The sequence below is a fragment of the Gossypium hirsutum genome, chromosome D05 (assembly GCF_007990345.1).
Source record: "Gossypium hirsutum isolate 1008001.06 chromosome D05, Gossypium_hirsutum_v2.1, whole genome shotgun sequence".
In the NCBI taxonomy this organism is placed as follows: domain Eukaryota; kingdom Viridiplantae; phylum Streptophyta; class Magnoliopsida; order Malvales; family Malvaceae; genus Gossypium; species Gossypium hirsutum.
In genome coordinates this window covers 7869535-7891083 of record NC_053441.1, presented here as the reverse complement: position 1 = coordinate 7891083, position 21549 = coordinate 7869535, and the positions used below count along the sequence as shown (strand labels likewise).

General features: G+C 32.1%; 2 protein-coding genes and 2 long non-coding RNA genes across 4 annotated transcripts; 2 read left to right on the top strand and 2 right to left on the bottom strand.

Annotated features, from left to right (window-relative positions):
• Positions 1 to 4297: 4297 nt before the first annotated feature.
• On the top strand, positions 4298 to 6231 carry LOC121217668 (uncharacterized). The gene is made up of 3 exons (XR_005913814.1): positions 4298 to 4695; positions 4775 to 5561; positions 5686 to 6231. It is a non-coding gene; the product is annotated as an uncharacterized lncRNA (long non-coding RNA).
• Positions 6232 to 7285: 1054 nt separating this feature from the next.
• LOC107906559 (expansin-A4) lies at positions 7286 to 9186 on the bottom strand. The gene is made up of 3 exons (XM_016833588.2): positions 8847 to 9186; positions 8292 to 8610; positions 7286 to 7969 (listed from the first exon to the last, which is right to left on the bottom strand). The coding sequence occupies exons 1-3, from the start codon at positions 8995 to 8997 to the stop codon at positions 7660 to 7662; spliced, it is 780 nt and encodes a 259-aa protein (XP_016689077.1). The 5' UTR covers positions 8998 to 9186; the 3' UTR covers positions 7286 to 7659.
• On the top strand, positions 7488 to 9042 carry LOC121217667 (uncharacterized). The gene is made up of 2 exons (XR_005913813.1): positions 7488 to 8031; positions 8257 to 9042. It is a non-coding gene; the product is annotated as an uncharacterized lncRNA (long non-coding RNA).
• Positions 9187 to 15251: 6065 nt separating the features above from the next.
• Positions 15252 to 19145, bottom strand: LOC107906558 (RHOMBOID-like protein 1). The gene is made up of 6 exons (XM_016833587.2): positions 18349 to 19145; positions 17620 to 17783; positions 16669 to 16832; positions 16320 to 16579; positions 15928 to 16054; positions 15252 to 15532 (listed from the first exon to the last, which is right to left on the bottom strand). Exons 1-6 carry the CDS (start codon positions 18762 to 18764, stop codon positions 15407 to 15409), a joined length of 1257 nt encoding a protein of 418 aa, XP_016689076.1. The 5' UTR covers positions 18765 to 19145; the 3' UTR covers positions 15252 to 15406.
• Positions 19146 to 21549: the final 2404 nt, after the last annotated feature.

Below are 21549 nucleotides of genomic sequence, written 5' to 3'. Positions count from 1 at the left end.
CCATAGCCCAGCTATGGTCTTACACGGAATCACATAATCACATGTTCACATGTTGCCATGGTCAAACCATGGTCTTTTCCGTCAATTCATCACATATCACTGAACGAAAGTACTCATTCTTGCGTTCTACTCAATTTGACTTCCAATTCAATTTTTCATACTATTATAATATTCATGGTTTAGACATAAAACAAAATATCTTATTATCTTTAATTTAACAATTAAACATAAGATTCTATCATATGAACATACTAATTTCACTTATTCAAGCAGATGTACATACACACGTTCCATCTATTTAAGTAAATTTGCTTATCATATTCACTTAATCAAATATGTTGAGCACATAGCATTATATAATCACCAACATACTTGGATGAGCTTGTCACAACATAAACTTTTTTTTTAACTTATAGTCATCTCTTTTCATACATGAACACAATCATATCACAAATTTTTATACTTACCTTTCCAAATTCCAACATAACGTGAGCATATTTCATTTATCTCAATATCATTTTTAGCATTATCGAAAATAGCTCGATTGAAAATCATCTCTGTTTTAACAAAGCAATTTCGTTAGAGCCCGGAGATATCACATCATCAAGAGTAATAACGTGGCATGTATAGCTAGGCTCACATATGCTACGTTTGGTCCGAGAACCGACTAAACCGTAGCTCTGATACCACTAAATGTAACACCCCTTACCCGTATCCAACACCGGAATAGGGTACGAGGCATTACCAAAACACATACACTTGTAAACGTATTTAACCGAGTTATAAAATTTCATCAAAATTAAAACTTTCAAAATAATTAACGTGTTTCTATAACTTTTCACAATATATCCTCAAAATATTATAATCATAATAATTAGGGCCTGCGAGACCCGATACATACTCATGCAATTTAATGCTTCATTTCCATTTCATTCAATTCGCAATTTCTCATGCTCATAATTTAAATCATATCACTAGCAATTTCCATTTAATTCACGTACAATTCAATGACATCAAATTCAAAACTAATACGTATTTACCATTTAACTCAATGTTTATTGATTATACCATTCAATAACACATTTATGAAATTCTCAATTTAGCAATGAAAATATCACTTTAGTTTGAATAACAACATCGTCCTGATATAAATACACTACCACTTATCCATTTACTTTAATTCTTTTGGGCCCATTTGTCACTTACCATCCTTAATCAAATTAGGGAACGGTCACGGAAAATTGAGTACTTCACTTTCACTTTGCCATAGTATAACTATGGTCTTACGTATGATCACTTATCACTTGTCCCTGATCAGATAAGTGTAGCCACCTATCACTTTGTTTCTTGATCAGATAAGTGTAGCCACTTATCACTTTGTCTCTTGATCAGATAAGTGTAGCTAAAGCTATCACTTATCACTTTGTCTCTTGATCAGATAAGTATAGCCGAAGCTATCAATTATCACTTTTCACTTGTCACTTGATCAGATAAGTGTAGCTAAAGCTACCACTTATCACTTTGTCACTTGATCAGAAGTACTCAAATCCGGCGTTCCGCTCAATTTGATCATTTATTCATATATCAGGCTTACCAACATGTGTTAATTCATAAACCATTCATGGTATTATTTCATGCCAAATCATATACTGAATATACCATACACACATACTATGAAACTTTATTTTCACACATGAGCTTAAACCATGACCAATAATGCACAAAAATAAGCATCATTCATATTTCATCGTTTATGAGTTATAGTCAAACATATGACCATTTATACACGAATCATTTTCCTCCTCCTCCTCTCCATTCCACATCCTTAATGTGTATAACACACTTAAACAACATTAACCATAATTTCAATATTCACTAACATGTATATTCAAAGCTGTTTATCCGAGTCAGAGTCACTAAATTATTTTTATCCGGAGCTAAAGAGCTCCAAATTAAGATCCGTTAATTTTATCTGAAACTAAACTCACATATCTTCATACCATAAAATTTTCATAATTTTTGGTTCAGCCAAATAGTACAGTTTATTCTTTAAAGTTTCCCCTGTTTCGCTGTCTGACAGTTCCGACCACTCTTCACTAAAAATTAATTATCTCATTGTACAGAATTTGGATGATGTTTTAGCTTGTTTCTTCTAAAAATAGACTCATTAAGGATTCTAACCATATAAACTATAACTCATAATCATTTTTTTACAATTTTTAATGATTTTCCAAAGTCAGAACAGGGGAACCCGAATTCATTCTGACCTTGTCTCACAAAATCTATTATATCTCATGATTTACAATTCCATTGCTCACATCATTTCTTTTATAAGAAACTAGACTCAATAAGCTTTAGTTTCATATTTTATTCATCCTCTAATTCAATCTCTACAATTTTTGGTGATTTTTCAAAGTTACACTACTGCTGCTGTCCAAAACTGCTTTAGTGCAAAATGTTGATTTCTATTTTGCCCCAAATTTCACAGTTTATACAATTCGGTCCTTTCTCAATTAACCCCTCAATTAATCTAATTTTCTCAATTAGTACTTTACTAGACATTATAAGTTGTTACACAACTATTGAAATTCAGAATTTCCACATATAACTCTATCTTCAAACTCTTTTACTATTAGGTCCCAAACATTCACTTTCTATTCAATTCTTTCAATAAAATCAGCATATGAACAATTTAAAGCTCTAATTTCATGCTAAATCATCATATACTTCCAGCACATATTCATATCAACTTTCAACTTCTTTCATAAAATCAAAAACTAATGAATTTAACAAGTGGGCCTAGTTGTAAAAGTCATAAAAATACAAAAATTTCAAGAAATAGTCAAGAATTGAACTTACTTGTAATAAAAATATGAAGAACCAGCTTGAAGAAGCCCTTCCATGGTGTTTTAGTTGTAATAAAAATATGAAGAACCAGCTTGAAGAAGCCCTTCCATGGTGTTTTAGCTGATGAGAATTCAGAAAAATGAAGAGAAATCTAGATAATTCCACTTGGGTCCTAACTTTATTAAGCAAATTTTGCAATTTTCCAATTTTGCCCTTAATTCTCCTTACTTTCTTGCTGATTTCATGCCTCTGCCGTCCAGCCCAAATAGACCTTGGGTCTATTTGCCTTTTAAGCCCTCTTCCTTTTATCATTTAAGCTATTTAATCATTTCCCAAAATTTTGCATTTGTTACACCGCAGTTTAAGCAAACAATTATTTTTGCTTTTTAAACAAGCAAAGCCCTTTTATTTAAATCGAGTTTTAGATAAGTCTTGTAAATAATAATTTACTTAACTTTAACAAGTTTTTGTCCAACACTAGTTAAAAAACCATTAAATTTTATCATGCAAATTGCTTTTTTTTTCAATTGAGAATTAAAATCAAGATAAATTTGATGTATTTTAGAATCGTAATAGTCATTAACAGTAGATTTTTATTTTATTTATACTTTTTATATATATAAATATAGATTTTGAAGTAACATCCTTACGGATCAATAAAAATTACGTTCTCTTTTGTTCTCCTAATTCTAGTTCTTTTGATCTCCTTATTATTTTTTTCATAACAAAATATTATTAATTAATAATAATTGTGAAAATAAAACATAAGAAAAAGTGTGAGACATAAATATAGTAATAATAGTTGCAAGGGACATTTATAATAATTCAATTTCACCTAAAGTGGGAGCTCAATCAATTGTTGGAAACATTTTAATTTTACATTTATTTTAATAAAAGTTGCGTGATTTGTAAATGTGAGTTTTATGTGGATGAAAGGTAGTGATTTGATGAAGCTAAATTATGTTTGAATATATGGTGAATCAGTTAGCCGGCAACTTCACGCAAAGGAAAGAAGAACATCATTAGAAAGGAGCGGCTTGAGGTGTGTAATATAAGCCCACTCCTTATCCCTTATAATGATGGGGGATTCAACTTAGGGGGATCTGTATCATTTTCAAAATCTTATAATCCAGGCCCCTAGTTGGGCTCATAATTTCTTCTTTTAGACTTGGTTTATTGGGCCACCATTTCCATTTCTCTTATAATGACAGAAACCAGGCCCTGCCTTCTTTATTGTCTTGCCATCACCCAATTTCCCATTCTGTAGCTTGCTTGCATTTCTGCCACTAAGATCTCCCTTCTGCCCTGCATTATTTGTAGTTGATATGGTAGTTGCATTAACAACAGCGTCTCTTTTTTTTTTTATCATAATAACTTTATAGGGGCTTGGAGGTTTTTCCTATTATTATTTCTCAGTTTAAGCTAGCGATGGAAATAAGAAAGGCTAGGTAGCTGGCTTTCTTGGGATTGCTCGCTGGCTGACTATGACGATTGCCCTCACTCGAAAGCCGCTTCCAATAAGATTGTTTTCAACATTCCCCCCCACCATTAGAGTTGGGCTTATGGTTGAGCCTCTTATTGCGTAGTCCGCTTTTTTTTTTAGAAAGCAAAGAGGCATACACCAATTATGCTACAATCTGAGGCCGAGACAAGAATGCTTTAGCATGAAAAGTTGATGGGTATATGTATAATATGTCATTATATGTATAATATGTCATTCTTTTGCTCCAAGGTCGCTCTATCATTTTACATTATTTTGATTTTGCCATCTTTCCTACGAAGAATATGAGAGGGGCAACCTTGGAGGAAATTAAAGCATCTTAAGATTGACACAAGAGCTAGCATAAGGTTTATTTTCTATCCTCATATTCATCAGTAGTACTAATTAAGAAAGTGGATCCACGTTTTTATTTACTTCGTATGTCAGAGAGAATCTCACACTCAAATCATTGAGCTTGACTTGATGCTAAACAAGTGCTGGAGCAAAAGATACACAACACAATGAAAGGCCAATTTGAAGCAATTAATGCAGCATATGAAAGGGGATGGGATGAACAAGGAACAAGTATAAGGAAGGCAAAATTAATGAAGAATTAAAGGTTGCCCGAATGGTTTTAATCACTTTTAAGTATATGTTACATTCTTCCTTTTCTTAGGATATATTACTATTTTTTTGGTCTTGCCTTGTTAATGTAGCATGCATAAAACATTGGGTCACTTATCGTAGTTCATCTTCAAGCTAGAAGGAAATATATCCCATCAGTTACTGAAAGAAAGAATCATGCAGGGCCAGGGGTGCATGAGGTTAAAGTAACACTGATATACATGTACACACACAGAAAACTACTTGCATGAATTGCTTAAATAGTTGTGGATAATTGAGTGAGATAGGAGGTTTAGAAAATGCATATGTCCGTGAATTTTCATTTGGAGCGCATAAACATGATTCTTGGTCATGCATGGAATCTGAGCATAGCATACATGTATGTTGTATTTGGAGTTTGTTTCAGAGTTTGAAAGATTTTGTCACCCACACACCTGCTTCTATTGGTGGACCTTCCAAATTGCAGCCAAGACAAAACAGTCTGAAGGCAGCAGAGCAATGTTCATTCACAGACAATGATGGAAATTTCAAGGTATTTTATGTTTTGCTGGCAAAACAATTCCAAATATCCACTCCTCACTTTTGTTCAAGGTGTAAAAACAAAGAAAGGGTGAGATCAACTACATTCAACATTGTCTCTCTCATTGTACTACTTACGCTAGTATTATCTTGTTATTTAACTTTCAAGTTTGTTTTGCTCCTCTTCGTTTAAACATCTGCCTTTAACCTTACAGAAAGAATATCGGCTGCTGTCACAACTCACCAGCGCCGTTTCAGAGATGAATTGAGTACATACCAAGTAGAAGGTTCATGGTACCTGAACTATGGGATTTCAAGCAAGGCAACGTTGAATTTACTGAACAAATTTTATGTTAGAAGGATAACATTATCTGCATAAATGAAACATTTTAGATAATAATAAGAAAAAAAGTTTTGAAAGAAAACTCAGATCGAGAGGCAATTTCTATCATTGGTTGTGCTGTTGGGCTCTGAAATTAAAGAATCCATAGGCCCAATGATTAGAACTTTACATGTCATTGAAGAAAAGAAATAGATAAAATAGTGTAACTTAAAATTGCTAAAAAATGATAGATTAAATATAAAATTCTTTTAAAAAATAATAATTTAGGCATTGTAAACCAATGTGTAAGATGAAAAATGAATTGCAAGGTTCTTATCTTTATTAAACCATGTTACCATCTCATTATCACAGCACAAATAATTAAAGGAATTATTAATGTGAAAGTAATTTTTAACCAAAGGGAGCCCACATAAATAAAGCTTAAACCAAGATTTAGAAGAAAAAAGAACCCAAAGCCTTTGCCTTGTTAATTTTCTCTTCCTTATTTCTAGGTTCAAAAGACGAGAGAATCCAATGATCTTTTCCTCTCAAAACCAACAAGAAGAAGAAGGGTGTATTTTGCTATTTGTCTGGCCTTCATATATTTTATCCTATAAATTATTTTACCCAACATATTTTATATATTGTAAAAGTTTTAGAACATTTTATAAACCAACCCCATTAGGGCATATATATAATAGGCCCACACCCCATTTCCTCGAGCTTTGGTTCTACCAAGATTTGCAAATGCATTGGACACTTGACTGATGTGACCTCCAAATATGAACTATGGAATTACTGGGCAAGGTTTCTTTGCTTGAAAGAATAAAATTTAATGTTCCTTGTAACTTTCCTTTGTACTTGAATGAAATAAGGGAATTTTTTTATTTTTTGCTCTAGTAAGTCCAAAAATATATCTTTCCAAAATTTTGGCTTTTATTTAACGGATAGATGTAGATTCCAATAAAATTTTATATTTTTTTAATTATAATTCAAACTCAAATTATTTTTAATAAATAAATTATAATTTAAGTTTGTAAAATTTCAGATGTTGTACATGAAAAAGGAAGACTTATAATTTGATAAATTAATTTCCCCTTAATCTAATAAGAATGAGAAAGTAATATGCTTATTGTTAAATAATTGAATGACAAAAAGCAAGATGCTCTATTTGCTTTTAGAAACTAACAGGAAATTCCCCTAAGAAAGTGGCAATAATTGGGAATCCATAAATAATATCCATTAAAGTGCTTTATGATTCTATCCAAACCCTGCTCCATTTTACATTAGACCATAGCTACTGAAGCTACGACACTCCGTATTCAGTAAAGCCATTAACTTTCAGATTATAGCGCTAACTAGAAATTGGAGAGTATAAGAAATTGTAGAAATCCTCAATTAATTATATACGACGTCAAACATAATAAAAGTTATGATATCTCGACTTATGTAAATATATTTAAAAAACCCTACTTCATAATATAATAAGCATAGGAAACAAACCAAACATTTATATATATTTGAACTCAACTATACTAAGGCAAATAGTATGTAATATTATATAGCCTCGTTAAACTAACTGGCAACCTTTAGGCTGTGGGCTACAGTCTTGTGCAGCCGCATCGGTCTTTTTCCCTTACACATTTGCCCTTCGTCTCTTTACCACTAAAAAGGGTCAATACTGGTTAAAAAGTCGAAACCCAAAAGAAAAGAAGAGTAGAAATGGAAATGGATCATGGGGGGGAACTTGTATTTTTTTTTCGTTTCTACTGCTAAAGTTTTTTTTCACTCTTGGGGTTAATAAGTTTTTCTTTTGCAAATTGGTTGTTCCTTCCTCCAAATCGTCAAAAAAAAAAACACATATTTATCAAACTCGGAAATTCTTGCCGGTGAATGTTTGACCAAACTGCCAATGGGCGGGAACGATGTTCCAAGAGGTGGAAGTGCGCTTGTCACTGCCTGTGACCCTGAAAGAGAGTGACTGACCAACAAGAACAGCGTTTGATTGCCAGTTCTGACCCCAGTTTCGGCTCATGCTCATCCAACCAGTCCTTGATCCTTTCACGCTAACCTTCACAAGATCCCCTGCACCCGCCACGTTCGAGATCAAAACCAAGTTGAAGTAACGGAAACCGTTGATAGTGAACCTGATCCCTCCCCTCTTCCGGCATGGCACCCTTCGTAATTTATTAAAATATAAAAAAAGAGAGCAATGTTAGCATAAAAAGCGGACCAGATTGTAAGTGTGAAACACACATTTAGTCAACAAGATAAGACCAAGTTTATTTATTCAATGTTGGGAAAAAGAGCCTTAGACTCTTAGGGCTTTGTGAACTTTGCTGTCTTTTGAGATTTCATGGTCAAAACATACATTTGGTCTTGTTTGGAATTAATTAGTTGTATTGCAGTATGCATGGCGTTGTTTAATGAAATTAGTTAACTTTGACAAATAAAACAAATGCAGTGAGGTCCAAGAGAAAAAAGAAACAGAGCACATACCGGCGGTACGAAACGGGGACGATTCCTGCACGGTACTCAGCAATCTTAAGGAACATGGGCATGGCGAGGTCAAAGTGAGAGCGAGGAGGGTTGCACCAGCCGCCATTGTCGTTTGGGAGAGCGTAGTTTGGGGGGCAAAAGTTGGTTGCCGTGATGAAGATGGAAGGGCTTCCTGAATGGCACCATTTTGGATCACTTGCGCACTTTATCTCAAAGCAAGCACCGCAGCTTAACCCATTGTTGAACAATGCTGTGCTCAAGGCTGCCGTGTTAACTCCGTAACCTTGGCTGTACAGGTTTCCATATCCACAAGCTCCTCCTGCAAATCATTTATTAAAAAATAATTAGTGGATAAATTAAGGTCATAATGTAGCTCAGTTGCTGCTTTTAAGTCTTTTTCAAGTAGGAAATGTGAAATGAGGATTTGGATTTTTCATTATAACCATAAATGTAGGTTCGCTTTTTGAAAGCTAAAATGAACACAGAAACTTTTAAAGCATAATCTGAAAATGGGGAAGAAATGAGGCAAACACAGGGGCTGAAAAAGGAAGATACCCATGGTGCCAGAGGCATCAGAGCCGCCGTAGAAGGTAGCATGTGCATTTTGCCATGCCCCACCGGAGTAAACTCCTGGAATTCTTGCCTCAGCCATCCACATTGATGAGATAAGGCCCACAATAATGCACACTGCACCTGCAATACCCATTTTTTCCCTTCTCCAGTTACTCAAACTCTTCTCTTTTTTTCCTAATAAACAAAAAGGAAGATAGGGCTGAGACTTAAGAGAGTTAAGGCAGATGGAGGGAGGGGGGCTCTACTTAAAGAGAGGGTCTAAGCCTCTAAGGAGGGTAAGATAGAGGGGTCCATTATTTGGAAATTTCAAACAAATCATTAATGTTGCTTTTGCAAAAATAAAAATAAAAATTCCTGTAACGCCAAATTTTTATGCTTCTAAACTTACAACACGAAAATTTGTAGTATTAAAAATTAGATATATTTTATTATTTATAATTAGTTATTATAAATAATGAAAATTAAAGTTTATTTATTTTATGATTTAAAAGTAAAATAAGGAAATAGGTTTTATTTAATTATAAAATCCAGGGTTAATGTGCTATTTGCTATTTGGGTTTTATTTTAATGTTTAATTTAGTATTGATTTTTTGTTTCAATTTGATAGTTAAATGACCTTAATATTAAATTTCGTAACTAAATCAAAAGGCATCATATGGCTCAATGAACATTTAACATAGATACTAGTTAAAAAATATAAGTAGATAATTGAGAAAAAAGACACTCCAGTACCAATTTAAATATAAAAATTAAATTTAAGTGTTTAATTTAGAAAAAAAAACCTATTGAAAAAATTAAATATCAATTTGAATATTAAATCAAACTTAAATACCAAAATTTTTCAAAAAATTAAATACTAAATAAACTAATAACCCTATCTAAAATACGAAAAGGAAGTAGCGTGATGAACGGCTGTGATTTGAGAACCCGACAGAAAGATTTGGAGGGTATGAGATGGACCCATTCAGATTACTAAAAAAAAAAAAGGGAATATTTAATGTAACCCAACTAGAAAACACATTGCAAAGCAAAGCATCCAACGAATGGAGTGGGACCCACTTAATCCCGCAATCATCGGCCCATATTACACGAAATCTCGAGCCACTCCCGCCCACACTTGATTCCTGCTCCCAATGCCGTGCTATCAGTTTTTTTCAATAAATTCCTTTTTCCTTTAATTAATTCATTCGTATTATTTTCTTCTAATCAACGTGCATGTTAGCTAGGAGATAATGTCAATTTCATGCAATTTATTACGTTTCAAAATACCTTCTTCTTTTTCACAACGTAATTTTGATCATTTGTCGGTTCATGTTCGTTTAGATTAAAACTAATTTTAAATAATTATTTAAAACATATTAAAATAATAAATATTATCTTGAAATTAGTATTATTAATATACCACAATGCTTTTTGAACATTCAAGTTTATATCAATTGTATATATAAAAATTGGTAATCTTTTAGATATAAAGGTGCTTTAAAAATTTTCAAAGATGGAATGCTTATTGAACAAATTAGCTAGAGTGAAGTATGACCAAATTTCAACTGTATTTTGTTAATATTCCATTTATTAATTATTTTTAGGCATCCTTCCGTCTGCTAAAAAAATAGAATAGAAAGTTACCTCAATTCACTCAACATGTCTTAATTATTATTATTCTTTCTTAAAACATTCTTGGTCATTATTGTAATTTGCAATTCAAATGGTCATGTACTTTTATGACTTTAGAAAACGTAATTTTGATTAAGTATTAAAAAATAATGTGTTATTTCAATAAAAAAATAAAAAGAAGAATGTGTAAAGCTTCGCCTGCAATTTTTATAGTATAAAATTGATCATATTGCTATGTTTAATAATAATTTCTTTTTTTTTAAGTTATAAACGGGCACAATTCATTCTGATAACTTAGATATGGTTAAAGCCTTAACTGATAATGGGTTTGAGGATTTAAGTATCACAATACTTACGAGGGTCTAACGAGTTTGAGATTTGAAGGACAATGGTGAATTAGGTATATACCTAAAAAAGACAACATAGTTGCAGATCATTTGACTAAGTTGGGTTTAACATGGAAGTCAAGATTATAGATCATTGATGCTGTTCCAAATGAAGTTTTAAGAATTTATAATAAGACAAAGCGAGAGGTAGTCTGATGTAATTTTGTTATTTTATCTATCACAGAAAAAATAATTTTTTTTCTAAAATATTAATAATAATATTGAATATGAAAGAGTAGTATAAACAAAAATCTCTAAAATTCAAATAATAGTAATAACAAAAAAAAAATAGAACGTGTGAATTCAACTTTCTAAAAGAAAAAAAAAGCCCAAACATAGTGTTTTTGACCAAAACTTAAATTGTTTTCTTTTGACAAATAGAAAGGAAAATAAAAGTAAAAATAGACTTTTATTTCAACTCCTTTAAATATTAAATATTTATAAAGAAATTGAAATATTAATTACTTTTAGCATGTAAAATTTCGTTTGTTTTGTTCGTACATTTATAATATATATTTGTGTTTTTAAATTATTATTTTTATATTATAATACCAATCGAATCGTGAGATTGTCACGTTTCAAGTACACGAATTACAGTCAGTAAGGCCAAATGAAATTGGGTGAAAAGTAAGGGATGCGTGAAGTGCAGCTTTTGGGGGGTGAGGTGAGTCATTTCTCAAACATGACAACATCCCAGCCCATGACTCTTGCAGTCGGCTTGCGCTTTTATTTTTTATTTTTATTTTCCAGCCATGTGCGCGCCACAAAAAATCCAATTTGTTCAAAAATTACGTCGTTGACGTGGATCAATTATTCTTTTCCACGTTATGTAGAGTAAATATGGTAGGGATTCGACGTGAACAATAGCAAGACCCCGCCTGATGTTAGGGTTATCATTGCGTCTGATTAGAGCGTGCTTCTCACTCACTAATCCCCACTATGGGGTTTTTCTTGATTCATTCGCTTCCCCAAAGTCAAAATTTATAGAGAAAGTTCCCAAAATAAAAACCATACATGTCTATTAATAATTGATTTTTTGTGTGTGTGTACATACGTTTTAAAACATCGAAGGTATCCTACCTAATATTTGGAAATTTACGTCTCGACCGTACAAATTAATATTAACTAATTAAATAATTAAGGTAAGAAGAGGTTGGTACGTACTTCATATATGTTGAGTGGGAAATGAACAAATTAGTTTTGGCATTACTACATATAAATTGACCTTTAAAATTGTTTACATAAAAATTACTTTCATGTCTTCTAAGTCATATGGGAGACAGTCATAACTAACACGATGGATTAGGTGGGACTTTTGGATATATAGTATTGGGAACATGCCACTTTAGCTGACTTTGATTTCCAATTTCCAGATTCATAACTTCGAATTTTTTTTCTTATTCTTTTGCTGCTGGAAATTGGGATATGCCCTTGGTCTTGGGTTAATTAGTGGCAATGCCATTTGACCAATTCGAATTCATTTGCATTAGTTGCGGTGCATGTATTCAAATTAAACAACAACAATGCCTTGGCCCTAGCTCTTCATCCTTCCCCTTTCATTTGTTTGGTGAATTGTTCCCAACTCATGTTCCTGTATTTAATGTACAGAGAGAGACAGAGAGAGAGAGATGTTGACATTTCAAATTCCCTTTGAAGAAAAAACCTATATAACACTTTGAAATCATTTACTATATATATATTCCATTAAAGAAATTTTGAAGAATTGTGATTGCTCTACTCTTTTCCATTTTACGAGTACATACGTAGATGTATGTATGTGTCCTACACTCTTTTCTAATTTAAATAACATTGTTAATATTGCCAAAGAGGCATGGGTATTGTTGGTTAAAAGTAGAAGATTTGGGTCCTTCATTTAGGGGCAGCCGACCTTAGCTCCCTCTAAAATTAAAATTTATGCATTAAATTTTAATTTAATCATTTTAAAAATGTAAAATTATAAGCTAGTATAATAGTAAAATTGTATTTTGAGTTTTTTGAACTTTCATGTTTATCTTAGCCAATATATTACAACTATGCATAACGTGCAATCACATGGAATATTAATTTTAATGCTTTAGAAGATGGCTTGAAAAGGGCATTGGAAGAAGGGGATAATTTTAAAAAATCACATGCATTTTGTCACGTATATATGAGAAAGCTGAGCTGAAGGAACAAGGAAAGGCCATGAAGCTGCATCAAAGCGGAGATGAGATACTTGAGAATGCATGTCGACGAAAAGATGGATAACAAAGGCGTTAACATGTGTGGGCTGTAGGAGACTTGGCAAGGGGACAAACTAATGTTTTGCCCCCACAGTACCTATCCTTGTCTATGGTGCTTTCACTACATGACATCTTTCCATGTAGCAATAAACCCTTCGATGCTTCATCTCTTTTGTCTAATTTTCACAACCATCAAACACCTTTAATTTCCAACATATCGGGTGTCCAAAAGTTACTGTACAACTGAAAAAAAACTAATTTTTGAAATATTTTCATACAGTAAAGGTTAACTTTATTTCAAATTGGATTTTTTTGATTCATTTTAATAATATAGGGACTAAATTAATCCATTTAATAATAGAGTGATTAATTTGATCTAGTTCCTATGACACAAGAACCTTCTAAATACATTTATATTGAGGAATTGACATCATATATAGCTTGGGTTGTATAGCCTATCATGGAGAATATAATTCGCCACATTCGCACATTATGATCATATATTCATTTGCATGTGTCTTAGACATGAAGCAAACATGTTCAATTTGGAAAGTCATGCTTTTTTATATAAACCTTTTTTCATATTCTATATGTACACAAGGAATATACGTAGTTCATTAATTGAGATTAAGAACAAGTTTGGGTTTTGATCTTTGAATACCTAATGGATTAAAGGTAAAGCTTAAAAAAGTCGATCATATCATTACTGGGTTATGTTTGTTGTATTTCTAATTTTATTATAAAATTTTAAACTCATTGATTATGTTTGGGACAACTTAAACATCTCACTGTTAATCTGGTTTTATGTCCCAAAACAACTAATTATGTCATAATTTTTTTTTTCGAAAAAAGAAGAAGATTGAAGAACTAAAATGAAGTTATAATTAGTGTTTTCCAAAGCTGGTATGCATGGGATGTCCATCAAAGCACATGCTTGGCCTTTGTCAAACCGTTGGTTGGGTGTAGGGGCCATACTTTTATTTTCCTCCCAAGATCATGCAATCTATTTGGATGAAACTTTGCATGCTTTGAGGGGGATAGTTTTCAGCTTTACGCAATCTCTCTCCCATGGGAATATATAATAAAGCTTTCAAAATGTTTGACAAGCAAGCAAAAAATGGCATCATATCTTTTCTTTCTTCCCATATATACCTTCATCATGCATATGTATGTACTTAATCATTGACCACTTGGACTATTCCTCTCCTTTTTTTGTTCTTTACAATGCAATGTTGTCGTAGATTTTTCTATTGATTAGTAAAGAGCAACTACCCTAACTAACTTAACCTACCTCTCCTAAATTATATAAGGAAAAGGTATGGAGAGTCCAACTTCTAAATTTAATATAATTATTTTTATAAACGGGAAATTCAAACACTAACTATAATTTCAGAGATAATAATTATGGGTTGGATAAAACAATAATGACCAAAACCACCAAAATCGGACAGTTGCAATTGAGTTAGAGAAGTGTGGAGTAAATCACGGCCACCAATACCTTTTCTTTGCCAAGTGTAAACATAAAACTGTTTTAAATTTGGAGGAACAGCTTGGATGGTGTTGAGCTATTCATATGCAAATTTTAAAGTGAGTTTCGAGCAATGGGCGGTGGCTGTAAATAGCTTTGAATTAGAATGCTCAACTGCTATTGAATACGCTCTTCATATCTATTTTCTTGTAATGGAATCCTTTCATTAAAAGCTTCACCATCAATTCTGATGGGTATAACTTCTCTATTTAATAACCCATTAAACAAATTTTCACTAACATTTTTATAACACGAGTACATGGAGAGGAGGATCTCAAGATTATTGGGTTTGGATCTCGAGACATAAATTCAGTCCGATTTCGACAAATCTGCTCGAAAACAGCTCAAAACTTGTTAGAATTGCACATGAGACCCCAACTTGCAGATACCGAGATTCAAACTCAGCAAAGCTTCGAGTTTGTGTACTTGTCAAGTTGAATACAATATTGATTCTCGAATTTAGATGAGAGTTGGATATGAATATAACGACAAGCGTACACATCCCGGACCCAGAACAATGTTTAACTTTTCTTTACATCAAAGCTATATTGCCTACTATTTCATCATCATAAACAAATCCAGGGTTCCCCAAAGGTTATGAAACATAAGGTATGGATAAATGATAGGGATTAAAGAGTACTCCAAGAAAATATATAGCACTTGGTCATTGGAAGAATATTTCGTCTAAAATGGAGCATTAAAAATGAGCCTGTAATGTATTCAACATAAACTATCGAAACTTTAAATATTTTTCTACAAAGAAATCTTATCCTATACATGATTGTGCATCCATCATCTACTACAGAGTTTAGTACATAGCTGTTGAACCTGCGAAGTGCTTTCACCTGATAAATTGTAGATGCTGCTTTTACCATTGCTTATGCATGTTAAGTTCAGTTGATTCTGGTATTCAATTGACTGCAATAAAATTACCGAATATATCGATAAACCGTGCATTTCAACTAGCGATAACGGTATAGAAACAATGAACATTGAACCGTGGCCATATGCAAAATTTATCATGAACAAGAAAATATTAGTTAAACTTAGTAAAGGATGGCGAGTGCCTTGACGAAAAGAAAAAGGTCAAAGGGCAGCATCAAGTGATATTTCACATTCAATATGGCAGTTGATTGTGTATGTGATGATTCCCCATGCATTAGATCAAAAGGTGTTTCCTCATAAAGAATCTCAACAAGTCACTTGTTTAACATTTTATTAAGACCTTTGGCTTTAATCCGGTCGAGAAGGAATAATAATTAAGAAACTAAACTGATAAGAAATAAGTACACGAAGAGAGCAGCACAACTCACCTCACAATACGCTTGTTGTGATTTGCAGCTCCATAACTTGGTCGGGACACAACTCATATAATGACACCAAGAACATTGATCATTCAAATTAACCCCTCGAAAGAGCAGGATAAGGCCGAAAGTGAATCTAGAAAGAAAAGAAAAATAAATAACGAAACTGGTGTCTAAGGTATATGCCTAGTAATACCGAATTCACATTAACTCGTCAGTCACAACAATTAATAATGTCTTCCCTAGGTGATTGTTCGTCATGTAGTTTTGGAGAAGAATCGATTTAAAAATCAATCATGTACATTTACAAAGCAATAGCCTATTTCGATTATGAATAGCGTAATTATATACTTCATATACAAGCTTTCTTGAATTCAAAACAAAGGTTTCCAGGTACTTACCCGAGAACCAATAGTATCATAGAGACAAGCCAGAGGATGTACTGGTATGGCTTATGTTTAGGTTTATTAGAAGTTACAATGTATCCTGTAGGAATATGTTTCTTGCTAATGTATCCAAACTGGGGACGGATTAGAAACACAAATCCAAGGAGAAACCCGGAAATAAATCCCCCGATATGAGCAAAGTTATCCACGTGTGGGAGGAGTCCCACAGCTAGATTAATTACAACAATAAAAATGAGAGTCAACAGCGCTGCCAACTGCAGAAAGACAACCAAAAGTGTAAGATAATTTGCTAAGGGATGTACCAGATTCTGAAGAATGAAATAACAGCAGGAATCTTACGCGCCTTATTTGCATAGATTGTCCAGTTTGTGATGAGTTCTGAAAGCATGCTACCTAGTAAACCAAAAAGTGCACCAGAGGCACCAACAGATATGCCAGCTTGAATAAAAAGAGCTGACATCAGACTCCCACCAAAACCAGCAAACAGATAAAGTAACCCGATTCTCACTGCAGAAAGATTTTAAAGAGGAATTAGGATCAAATACCTTCAAACTAGTGAAACAACTTTTCAGTAGGTAAACTGCAAGCATTTCCCAAAGAAAGTTCAGAGCTTTTTCCATCCTTATCTAACCATTATCCTACAACAATGCTGATTTCCGAAGAAGGAAAGGGCATTTAGAAAGTATAGCACATTGCAAAACAATGTGACCTTTATCAACCAAGTGCAGAAAGTTCCTTCAACCACTTGGCAGCAATGTAGAATGCATTGTGTTTGTAATCTAAGTTTCTTCATTCACATCCTTCATTTCTAAAACTTTGCATTGTGATCTCACAGAAATTAACAACAATAACGAGCAAACACAGGTATGTAATTGTCATCACTATGTCGAATTAAATTTTAAGGGATTAGCCATGTTTTATTTTACTGCAAAGCTAATTAACTCTATGCAGAAATTGGCAAAAATTAAGATAATAAAGCTATGTACTGATATTTTCTAAGGCCTAATATGACCACTCAACAGTTCTACACAAATACTACAGTAGAAAAAAGAAAATTGTTCTGACATATGTGGATACAAGGAAAATGAGTTAAAATTATGACCGGTTTAGTGCGTGATCTAGGAAAGTTAGTCATAGAAATCTACCAGAGTCTAGATTTTAGTCATAGAAATCTACCAGAGTCTCGATTTTGTAAAGAATGGTTACATGATATGAGGGTGTATTTAGTTCAGAAAATGTCATAAAGGTCGGTGTTATCAACAGGACAAAGTTTAAGCTGGAACAATATGCATACCAAATCCAAATTCTTGCTCGAGCCGAATTCCAATGAATAGGAGACTCAACATATTGGCAAGTATGTGGAAAACACCGGCATGCAACCATATACAAGAAATCAAACGCCATGCCTGATGTTTATGGACAACTTTGATTACATCCAGGGCACCCATTTTCTCTAATCTGAAGAAGGAAAAAAAGAAAGAAAAAGCATATTAGGACAAGTCAATAATGAACTTATAATAACCATAGAGATGTATTTTCCTAGCTAAAGTAGCCTACATATATATAGTCAACAGCTTCAAAGAGATTATCCTGTAAAATAATTTGTTTACTATATGACCTTTCAAGATGATAGCTAAAGCAGAAAATTGTAAAAACTGATCAGAAATTTCATTCTAAAAGTAGATTATAATATATCATGACTGACCATAGATTTCATATATTAATCTGTATAAATCCAGCTCTACCTATTTTAGAATTGACAGACCGATTAAGGCAGTCCCAAAAATCCAAACTGTTCTGTTTATTACTTCAAATTTCCCCCAAAATCATTCTCTAGAAGCTGAATTAATGTTCATTTCCGAAAAACGGCTTTTACATTAGTTATCTTTACGTATTCCCATCATATGATCATGATTTTCATCTGCTACATATCAACCTTTAAACCACAAAGATTGAATTTTTTGCACAATCCCCCCCCCCAAAAAAAACAGAGATTCCCTAAAAAGCTTATAATTTGACTTACGTATCAGCTGAAGGGCCAAGGAGAGGGTTCTCTTTCATTGGCTGAAAAGAGAACCTTCCCAAGAACCGACCCACACAAGAAGACGAGTTCTTGGGGCAGTTGTTAATAAACATGGAGATTAGGAAAACGACTACGTTAGCTATTACAAAGCCTGGGATCAGCCAAGGCACCCAATTTTTGAACGGCATATAATCAATCAACCCTCGACCTTGCCGTCCTCGCCCGCGGCTGTGCCTCAGACCCTCCTCCAGCGCCTGCTGCTGCTGCCTCCCCCGCCCATCAGTCGGCGGAGACGATGCGGATGGCTGTGGTGGTGATGATGCTGATGTGGCATGCCCTTGTCCCACCGGATGCACCACATTGTCTACTTTCTTTGGATTCGTCACCTTGATTTCGATCCTAGAATCCATTCCCATTCAAAAACACCTCCAAGAAGGAAACGAAGAACCTTTTTTTTTTTTAATTTATTTCACTACAAACAAACAAACAAAAAACGTATGGGAATTTTCTTTTTCACTATTTTGGGATACTTGTATTTGGTTTTTAGTTAAAGGATGAACCAAAGAGAAAGCAAAAGCAAACAAACATAACGCGACTTCCCAATGTTTAAATGTTGTTTTAGTATTGTTGGAATTTGAATGATTCTGCTTTTTTTTCTTTCCCCAAAGGGTTCCTTGGTTTTCTGACATGACACGGATTCTCTCTACCTCTTAATTTCTGTCTCTCAGTTTCTGGTTTTTATTGTTTTTTTTTTCTTTATTTTATGTTTTCACATTTTTAATGCTTTTGGAACTATACAGTTGGTTTCATTTCAGCATAAGTTTTCATAGCCTCGCTTTCGCTGGTAATTTTTCTTATAATTTTGGGTAAATTGTAAAAGTAGTCACTCAACTATGCCTTTGGTTCTATTTTGGTTACTCAACTATTACTTTTTTCGATTTAATCACTCGACTTTTCGAAATTAAATATTTTTGTCACTCTCCTGTTATTAGTTGCCGGGAACAGAAAGCTGACCTGGATTTTTTCATTGACCTAATAATAAATTTAACCCTCTAATGTTTGTATATTTTATCAATTTCATCATAAATATAGAAAATTCAACAAAATTAGCCCTCAATGTTTATAAAATTTATCATTTTAGTTCTAACTCTGTAAACATTGAGGGCTAAATTTACTGAATTTTCTTAGAACTCAAACTAAAATGACCAATTTTTAAAATATTGAGAGCTAAATTTATTGAATTTTTTAAATTTAATATTTAATTGATAGATTATGTAAACATTAGAAGGCTAAATTTATTATCATGCCAATAAAAAACTTAAGCCAACTTTCCATCACTCATCTAAGGCAACTAACAGGACAATAATAATATTATTTAATTTTAAAAAGTGAGTGATTAAATAAATAATAATAATAACAACAATAATAATAAATGAGTTACTAAAATAAAACCAAGAGAATAATTTACCTTAAATAATTTAGTTAAATAATAGATATATTGTTAATTGAGTATTTGATTAATTAACCTCACATGTGAATCAAACATAAACAAAAAGTTGTAAAGCTATTAAACAATCAAACTTCCAAAAAAAAGTATATAATTTATTTAATTTATTTAAAAAATAATAATCGATATAAAATTGGTTAAATTGAACACAACCAAAATCTAGTTAATAAATTTATCTACATTTTTATTACTTTTATCAATATTTGTTTTTTAAACCATTGCTTCTTCTTTTTTTATTTCTTTTCTCCACATAAAATCTAATTAATATTTTTTTACATGATTTTGATTAATATAATTACGAATTTAGTTGTCAAAATTTACATGTCCTTTCTTATTTTTTAAGCTAACTTTTTTATATATTCATTTTGATTTTTTTTTATATTTTTTAAAAATTAATGTCAAATTGACAGAATATATAAATATTGAAGCATTATTTAACTATTATGTCAATCAAAATTATGTATAATTGACCAAAAACAACATTGTTAAGATTTAATTGTACTTAGTTGTTCACTTTCAAAAATAATAGTGATTAAATTGTTCTTTTTTTTTTTTAAGAATGACCAATTTACTCAATATCAAAATTAAGAGGAATAGAAAAGATGTTTTTACTTTACATTTTATTAACTAATACTTGTTTAAAATAGGGGAGGGAGGGAGGGTAGAGCTCTTATTTGGCATCTAAATAACATAAGTTCAAATCCAATCATCCCATGATCTTTATCGTATTGATGAAAATTTTATTATTATTTTTGTTATGAGAATTAAATTATGTTTATTAAATGGACCAGATATAACTCTTAACAAATCTCTAAGTTGCTGGTCATGATAATCAAGTAATAGTTTAGGGAAAAGACAAGTGAGAGTTGGAACAATTGATGAATAATCTTAAATTAAATGAGGGTGCAATTAATGTTGAAGTTGTTGACTTTTTATTTCAAGATGTTGGTGAAAGAGAAATATTACGATATATTAGAACCTATCGATAAAAATATGTTAAAAAAGTAAAATGATTGATGCGTTACAAGTGCAACGAGAGTATTTGATTATTTATGTAATAACAAATGTACTCTCAAAAGTAAGAGAAGATTGGAACGGAGAAGAATAAAAAAATCTCTTGAATATCTCAAATAATACAGTGTAGAGTGATAATTATAGAGTAAAAAGAAATTATTCAATAAAAAGTTAAAAGACAACAATATTAATACTAATCGAATTAATACTCGATTAGCACATATTTTTAAAAACTAAGTGAAACTTTTGTTTGCATATAAAAAATTATCATATAATTTTGTTATTATACTAAAACTAAAATACATTGGTAAAATTGTTTTATGTCACATGAATTAAACATTATTTTAAAATAATAATGAAACTTCAACCCTCTACAACTCTACAACAGTAAGGAAAGTATAATGTTTGAAAATCATATATACCTGTAGATTATGTTGTCAGGGAGAAGTTATATGCCTTTGCATTCTTTATATTTTTAGTATACAAATGTTATTTGAATACAAAATTTAATAAATCAATATCTGTCATGTAAAACTATCAAGACTAATTTAAAAACAAAATTAGATGTAGAAGTGTATTTGAATCTATCGGTTCCTTGAAATTTTTTGGATCTTACAAGTTTGATCTTTCAAATTAATGCACAAGAAATTTAGAGAAAATTTGCTCACTCTTTTTTAAAG